This window comes from Dipodomys ordii, unplaced genomic scaffold, assembly GCF_000151885.1.
Source record: "Dipodomys ordii isolate 6190 unplaced genomic scaffold, Dord_2.0 Scaffold25, whole genome shotgun sequence".
Lineage (NCBI taxonomy): Eukaryota > Metazoa > Chordata > Mammalia > Rodentia > Heteromyidae > Dipodomys > Dipodomys ordii.
This window is the reverse complement of record NW_012267241.1, coordinates 12,546,466-12,555,372: the sequence shown is the minus strand read 5'-3', so window position 1 is coordinate 12,555,372 and position 8,907 is coordinate 12,546,466. Positions and strand designations below refer to the sequence as shown.

General features: G+C 35.9%; 1 protein-coding gene across 1 annotated transcript in view; it reads left to right on the top strand.

Moving 5' to 3' along the window:
* Positions 1-1,142: 1,142 nt before the first annotated feature.
* Positions 1,143-8,907, top strand: part of Dsg1 (desmoglein 1) — a 32,347-nt gene continuing 24,582 nt past the window's right edge. The window contains exon 1 of the mRNA XM_013014808.1: positions 1,143-1,190. Coding sequence (XP_012870262.1) covers positions 1,143-1,190 — 48 coding nt within the window. The remainder of the gene's footprint in view (positions 1,191-8,907) is intronic.

The window sequence follows — 8,907 nt, the reverse complement described above, 5'->3', positions numbered from 1 at the left end:
GTGAATCTTCTTTAGAAGGATGCTTGCTCAAACTTGGCCTCCTGTGGGACACCATGTATTCAGGAGCACAGGGACTACAACAGCTCTTTCTCTCTGCCTGTGTGGGCAGCCATTTCCCTTGTTCTAATTGGCTGGCTCATGACTTGCCTGTCTGCTTGCAACTCTTCACTGACTTTTCACCTACCTTACTTGAAGAACAGCTTCCTGCCTATGCTCCCATTAATATTTCATTCCAAAAATTACCAACAAGATTTTAGTTGGTCAGTTTTTGGTTTTCTTCGAATCTATCTTAGGGGGACTTTAAAGTTTGTTTACCTGCTTTTTGGGAAGGACAGCTTCTTAAAAGGAGAAAAATAATCAGGGAAAGAAAATCTTCATTTAGAGAGAAAATGGATCTTTCTCTGGATTTATGCTGGTCACATAAAAGGAATTGAGACGTATATAGAGAATCTAGGAATTTTACGTATCATAGCTTTGCTTGTTGGATTTGATGTTTTCAGAACACAATACTTACTCTCAAAATTAGCAAATTTTCTGCCTCTTAGAAAATATCAGAATCTTTCCTAACATCTCACTGAAGTGGAAACTTGTAATTTTCTATTGTGACCTCAGGGTTTGGCTCTGAGCATGGGCCAGACAATTCTCTGAATATTAGAAACCTCTAAACAATATGTACCTTTTAACTAAGGGGAGAAGCTAAATGGCTGATAAATAAAGCCTAAAATGAGAAACCCCCATTCATTGCACAACCTTCCTGGCTTGGGTCACTTTGAGTGCTTGCCACCAGCAACCTTTAGTGCAGGTGTGAATCGCCCTTGCTCCATCCAGTCTACTTTTCAGCTGGATGGAGGGTGTGTCCCTAAGCTTTTACCTGGGAGCAATGATGATCTTGTCAAGCATTTCAGTGAGACCAGCCCAAGTTTTTAGGGTGGGGATCCAGACAGGTTATACGTACCTTCAGCTCTTCTCCCAGAGGAAGGCAGAAACACCTCAAAGCCTGCATGTAAGAACATCTACTGAGAAATTGTTTTAATCAGACACCAGCTGAGTGGGAGAAAGAAAGAAAGAAGAAGAAAAAAAAGAGCAGAGCAGAACAAACAAAACTCCCAGGGTGTTGGATGTAAGGGAATTCAGCAGCTGCGATGGACTGGCAATCTCTCAGGGCAGCAGCAGTGCTGTTCGTTTTTCTGGTAAGTGAATTCTGCTCAAAATTCTTCCCTATTGGTCCTCACTTATCAGCGGGTGGGAACTCTGTAGAAAATGTTACTTAGTGGTACTTCTAACCTGAACCCATTAAAAGTTTATGTTAATGACAAGGTGATTTTTATGAACTTGATTTTTAAATAGTGTTTCTCTCTGTAATTGAAGACTCCGGATCATACTAATGCAGCCTATCACATCTCTAACCTCCAAGTCATTGCTAAGTCATCCTGGGTAAATAAATGTTCAACTCGGGAAATTGGTATCCCTCCTTAGTGGAGTTGTTTGAGTTCTCATTGACAGGTAGGCTTCTATAAATCATAGTCCTGTCCCGATTTCTTCTCTGTTGGATACCTTTGTTAGCAGAATCGGTGCCACGTAAGAGCAGGGTCTACATAAATTAAAATCACAGCTGTGTGTCACTCTCCTCACAAATCCAGCAATCTCCTCTGTTTTCCATACTGCTCAGGTCAGAATCCCACGCTATCTAATTATGAAGTACAGCATTTTTAATCTAAAAAATGGCAGTATGAGGGATTTATAAATTACATAGCATGTGGAGGGGTGAAGGTGGTGGGAATTGCACTTAATTCTAACTAAGAAATAAGTGCTGTTATTTACTATATTTGTTCTCACCACTTCAAACAGAAGTGACTATGGTAAAAAAAAAATGTACATTTGTTAGCCCTCACTGTAATAAAATGATTTGTCATGGCCCTTTTACATGTTATTAACTGGTTTCTTTTTAGAGACAGTAAATAAGAAGAGCAATGCCAATATATTAAATCAAGCCACTTTGAGCAATACTTTTAGTCATACTTGTTTTGTTGTGTGTGTGTGTGTGTGTGTGTGTGTGTTTAAACAGCAAGGTTAATGTAATCCAAAAAGGCAGTGCCAGGTAAATCGCCCTCCAGCCCTGGCAAGATGTGATTTCTATTTGTTTCTACTTGCTTGAGTTTTGACCTGGAATGCTGGGTTTATATAACAACAAGTTAGATCTTTGATTCATGGTATGCTAGTTTGATTGAATTCAGTTTAATAAGTAAGGGGAGTTAGAGGGCTGGAATTGTAGCCCATGATAAGGCATTTACTTGGCATTCATGAGACCTTGTGTTTAATCCCCAGCATTGAATGGAAAGATTCTTATGGTTCTTAACCAGTAATACTTACTTGTAATGGAGTATTGATACACCAATAGCACTAGTTCTGAGCTGTTCTTCCAACATTACCCATAACTCACTGACTTTTTAGGGGATCTTTAGTTCCACTTAGTGTCATTACTTGGAATATGACAATGATCAATAACTTTATGTGGTATATCATTTGATCACAGAAACTTGTATATTGCCAGATAATGGAATACTTAAAATATCATTTTTATAAATTTGATTCATTATGACTTATCATAAAGTTTTAGTTGATTAAAAGTTTTTTTAGGTACTTTTACATTTACTTTTTCTGATTCTAAAGAATATGCCTCATTTTCATTTTTTATTATATCACCATTTCTACTTAAGTACAGTCTATAAAATTTATTTAAGCAACTACTTCTTAATTATTCATTATTCAATAAATTGTGTCATTTTATCCAAATTATGTATCCTGATCAAATATTATCTTTGGAGCGATTTCTGGCCATTTCTACTTTATTTTTAAGGTCAGATAGCTTTTCAGTTTGTAGATTTGTTTTGGAAAGTGGGGGAGTATTTGGCCAAATTTACTTTGGAATCAATCATGAATTTCTCATATGCCTTTTGTTAATTATTTCTTTAAATATTTTCACCAAGATGAAGTGAAATGTTTTATTTTCATACTGACAGCATAATTTAGTTTATAAAATATTTCACTTCTTAAGGTTTGGATCATAATGCATTTCGGTTACCAATTTTACTAAAACATTTTGGTAAATATCCTTTGGAGTTATATAATCTTGTTTTTGCTATAATGTATTTTCCCCTTGAAGAAAACTACCACTATAGAAAGCTGAATTTTCTTTCTTCTAGTCTCACTGGGAATGTTGCTTTTCCCATGCCCTCCTCCCAAAAAAGAAAAATAAATCCATAGAAAGACTTTCCTCTTCTCAACGTAAATAAATAAAAATCTATGTTAGTAATATATTTGGACAACTGTGAAGATTTTAGGACTTTTATACTTATGTTTAAGGAAAAGCCATATGAGAGCTAGGGCAACTACTGGTGACAACACCTAGCTGGTGACAGACTGCACATTGTGGAGTCTATGTGATATATGTGAAAGTGAAAGGTTTGCCCTTATTAAAATTACTGGGTTGGATCTGAGAGAATGAAGCAGAAGAGCTATTCTTAAAATGACCAAGACTGATGTATGACTCTTCTATTCTTCACATGGAACTCCTGGGTAGAAAATACTTACACTTGGTTTTTCTTTCTTTGCAAGCCTGAGGTAGGGATTGATTCATTCTTTCTTTCTTTTTTAATTGTGAAAATACTGTACAGAGGGGTTACAATTACATGGGCAAGGTAATGAGTACATTTCTTATCAAGCATGGTTGCCTCCTCCTTTGTTTCCCTTTCCCTTCCCTTCCCATCTCCCCCCGCCCCCCTTCCCCCCCCAGCCAAAGTTGTTAAGTTCCTTGTTTGACATAACATCTTGTGCATCTCATTGGTGTAATGGGTGCACCTGTATCCTTATTTAAACAATTTACTTCTTTCTTTCTTCCTTCCTTTCTTTCGTTCCTTCTTTCTTTCCTTTTTTCTCATTCATTCCTTTCTTTTTTCCCTTCTTTCTTGTCCCCTTTCTTCCTTTCCTTCTTCCTTCCTTTTCTTTTCCCTTTATTCTTTATTTTCCTTCTTTCTTTCCTTCCTTCCTCTTTCTCACACTCTTCCTTTCTTCTTTCTTCCTCCCCACCCCCCATGAAATCAGTATACGGAGTAGAAAGGAGTTGATATGTACTCTCTCTTTTTTTTTTTTTTTGGATAGAGAACAAATATGCACCAAATAAAAGAAATTTGTGTGGGTGGTTGTGAAATAGAATTTCTAGACTTTCTAGAGTTTTAACCATTTCTGAAAAAATACTTGTAACTTTGCCAGATTTGTTCAGCCCATTAACATCTAAATGAATCTGAAGATTTTTTAAAAATAAAGGCAAATGACTGCATGTCCAGCCCAAAGAACAGAGAAAACGGTTATTATATATTGCCACACATGACCTGAACATTTTCAATTCATTGTATTTACTTCTTTTTCTGTGAGGATAATATTTCATTCTAAAAGAAACTCCCCTGACATGTTCTTAGTTGACATTCTTTAGGATATAGTAGAAGTTTTTCAGGATATTTCTCAGCAGTCAGGCTAAAGTACACTGAAAATAATATTCATTTTATCATATAATTCATAAATTTGTTTGAGCAGATAAATTTCCTTGTGTTTGCTGTCACCAAAAGCAAGAAAACGACTAGCAAACCAGTACAGATCAAACAAGACAAATCACAGAGAGGAGTCTTTATGTTTTCTTGTACAAATAGTGTAGAGATTTAACATTTCAGTAAAATATAGGAAATGAAAGTAATATTTCTAGTCATCTCAGTGAAACTTATAAGTTGCACTTAAACATAATTATTTCTATCAATATGGTATATATCACAAAGACTTTGTACTTTTTTTTCCTTTGTGTCAATACTGGGGCTTGAACTCTTACCCTCATGGTCTAGCTCAGCTTTTTCCTTCATAACTGGTGTTCTATCTACCATTTTAGCTATATCTCCACTTCTGGCTTTTTGCTTGTTAATTGGGGACAACAGTCTTGTAGAATGGTCAGGTAGGAGCTACCTCCTTACAGCTTCTGTATTTTAACTTAGGTTTAGGACTGGCATCTTCTTTGGTGAACTCAGTTTAGATTGTCACAAAGCATAAAACATTTCCAGGTGTACTCTTTAAGTAATAGGAAAGTCTAAATCTCTGGGAGAATACTATCTTCACACAGGTTTGGCTTTAGAAACAAGATTTATTTATTCAAAGAGGTGAAGGAATCTAGAAAACATGACCTCTGGTTCTACATAGAACATCTAGTTTTTGAACTCCACACTGCATCCAACAAGGACTCTGCTGTTGAGTATTCTTGAGTCCTAACTGGCATTTCCATATAGATAATAAGCAGGAAGCCTGTTGTGCTTAGCATGGCAGTTAAATTTATGAAGTTCCCTCAACTGAGGACACACCCTCCCAGAGTGCTGGGTCATGCCACTTCTGCTGGTTATAATTGTAAATCAAATACCTTTCATGGACTTGAGTCAAACTGATTCTAATGTCACTGGTAGTTGATCCATGCTCTTCACTGGTCTATGAGAATACAATTTTATACATTTGTCAAATGAGAAGTCACATCTCTACAAATTAATAGATTTGTAATTAATAGATTTGCAAATAATTAATAGATGCCTACTGATTATGAAATGATGCAATTGGAAATAGTATAAAGACAGGTTCTGTGATTAACTTTTATATCCTTTGCAGTAACCTAAACTAGTGCAAGATTGTTCAACAGTTGACTCACACACAGAGCAGAGGCATCAGAGGGAATTTTCAGATAGTTTATACTTCTGTTCCCAAATGCTATCAAAAATATTAGTTAAGGAAATCATTGTATTAGGTTTTACTAAAATTTTGTAGTATGGTATTATGTCTATTTGGCATCATATCTAAGACTTACCATAATATTTAGGATTACAGCCCTTTAAATGATTCAGGTAAGCCTTGGATCTTCACAATGAACAGTTAAATATGAATTGATAAGAAAACATATAAACTCATGAATAAACATGAAGAAATCAACCCACTGGATTATAGCCAAACTCAACTGATACCTTTTATCAGAGCAGAAGTTTTCCAAAGAAAGCAAGTTATATATTACCTCTATTGTATTTTCATCCTTATGACATATCTAAGAGTTAACAAATGTATCAGAAGTTTGTGATTCACAAGTAATGAACTCACTATTTTTAAAAGAAATCGATTTTCCTTAGGAAAATTACTTTTTCAAGCCAATTTTTATGATATACAAAACTCATGGTATAATATCACAAAAACTGGATGGAACAAACTGTTATAAGGAAATTGTTAAAATTAGAATGCCATTTTGCATCCTGTCCCTTTAAAACAAATAAACAAATAAATTGCCTCTCAGAACAGAAATTCGACTCAATAAAAACAACCATTGAGTTAAATTAGTCACTGCTTTCATAGACTCTAACGAAAGGGTTGTTAATCTTCAACACAGATAGAGAAACTGAAGCACAGATTGAGTAAGGGACTACCCCAAGGCTCATACCCAGTGAGTAAGAAAGCAGAGCATAGCAAAGCTCTGCCCAGGCATCTTCACAACCCATGTTTATCTCTCAGTGGAGCTCCATTGCATCTTCTGTAACCAAGACTCTAAACATATGGCTGAATCCAAAGTGCTCCACAGTTTTCAGATAAAAACTTCACCTTTACTCTAGGGATGATATCTAGGTCACTCATTACAATGTGCTTCAATTTTCCTGATCTTCATTCTTCCTTGCTTGCTTCTACTCTGCCTCCAAGGTCCTTTCTTTTTTCTACCTGTTCCACCAGCTCTCTCCATCACCACATTTCCATTAAGCATCTTCTTTTTCAATATCTCTACTTTCTAATAAAAATACCTCTCCTCCCTCCTTCTCAACTTCTGAAAAAAAATCACAAACCCTTCTCCACCAATTTCCTGGATTCCATCATCTATCATTTTGTCCTGCCGTATTGTTTATTCTTTAAATGTCTACATAAGGTGATCAGATTTGTGTCTTCCTTCTCTTCTTATTATTTCATATTTTCTTTTATTCAGGTAAAGACATATTCCAGCTAGATAAAAATATCACTGAAAGCCTCAAGATTTCCTCAGGATTCATGCTGCCCATTATTTTTTTTTTCATTTCATTCATATATCTGTCTTTTAATTTCCCTTCCTTTAAGAATGGCTAAAATGCAGTATGTTTTCCTCCCATTTCTAGAGCCAATTCTCTGCTTCTTTCTCTTGTTTCTTACACTTGTTCCCATTTGTACAATTATTAGGATTTCTCCACTGTCTACCTCAAACAGGTTATTTCTTTGTAGCCTCTACTTTAGGAACTTAATATTTTCCATAATTTTACACTCCTACTTGAACATATATATCTCATATCTACAGCTCTTGGCTGAATGATCCATATTTCAGATCAAAGCATCTTTACCGGGCCTTTCTATTTCATCTTCAACTCAGTGTCTTCAGATCTGCTAAATTCTACTACTACTGTGTTTCCTTCCAGTCCTAGTTTTTAAAACCATTGTTACCCGACACTCCTCCCCTTCTTAAACTCCCCCATTCCATCTGTTCTCAAACCCTAAGGATTCTTTCTGTCTCTCCACTATCTCTCCCTTGATCTTTCCTTCTGATTCCCACCGCCTCTGCTTCTGGTTAGCTCCTCCTAACCTCTATCCTGACTTGACACCCTGACTGTCAAATGCTGTCAGCCTGTAATTTCTTCCTCTTCTCATCGCACCTGCCAGCTGTTGCCCAAGTAAGGTTTTAACCCCATAATTTTATTAAACCTTTCCCATGATGAAAATACTTCAATATTTTCCCTGCACACAGGGATTTTAGGTGAGAACTGTAAAAGTACTCATATACAAGTTAGTCTACCCATTTTACAGACGAATAAATGAAAGCACTAAGAATTTTAGAAAATAAATCGAAGGTTTTCTAACTCTGTGATCTTTTTCTACTATTATTGTTTTGCCTGTGAAAGTCTAACATGGACTTTGTTTCTGAGTTTGTTCTACACTTTGAACAAAAGAAAAGAAGCTTAGATCAGTCAACCCACCACATTTTTAAGCAGACTTGGCAGTTTTTTAATTACCCATCCAATTGTGAGTCTGACACTGTGCTGAAACCTACTTGGTCCTCTGCCCAAACTGCTTCCCATGGGAAAGAGAATGACCCAGCTGCATAAAGGTAAAAAGATGTCTTAGTCATCTGGCATAGTTATCTAAAGCAAACAGCAAGAACTGACACTTCATTACGGGAAGGGAAGTGCAGTCACAGATAACAGAGGCATACACAGTGTGGAAACTATGAAGACATGACTTTGAAACATACAAATAAGGTGTCTCCACCTCCCTACCCCACACCCACATTCAAGAGAGAGGTAAAAGCTAGAAAATTCATAAATAGCAAGAGGAATATGTTCCATAAACATCCTCTCAGGTCCATACTCCAGATGGCTTTAACAACGATATTAGTTACACATCCTAATCATTCTAACCATTTTGGTTTCCCCCCCTAATTTCCTCTTCTATTACTGTTGATGTTGCGTATAAATATTTGTGATCACAAGGATGAAGTTATTGTCTTACAATCAGTTTTCTGAGTTTACAAAGATGTATCATCAGTTCTTTGTAGCAGGTTTTACTTAGTAATTTACTTGAGATACCACATACACAAATTTAGGCTGAAATGTATTGAATAGTCGGATGTTATAAATCAAAACTTACACCTCAGTGTCCTCTGTAGAAATCATATGTTTTTGTTGTGAAGATTATATGTAAAGATTTCTCTAAATGTGTTGCCTACTGTGTAGTTATTATCAGTGAATGATACTAGGGGTAATTATAATGATTAACACTGTATCATGGCTTAATACTTTTCTCTTATTGATAACTGTTTTCTTAATCAGTTAT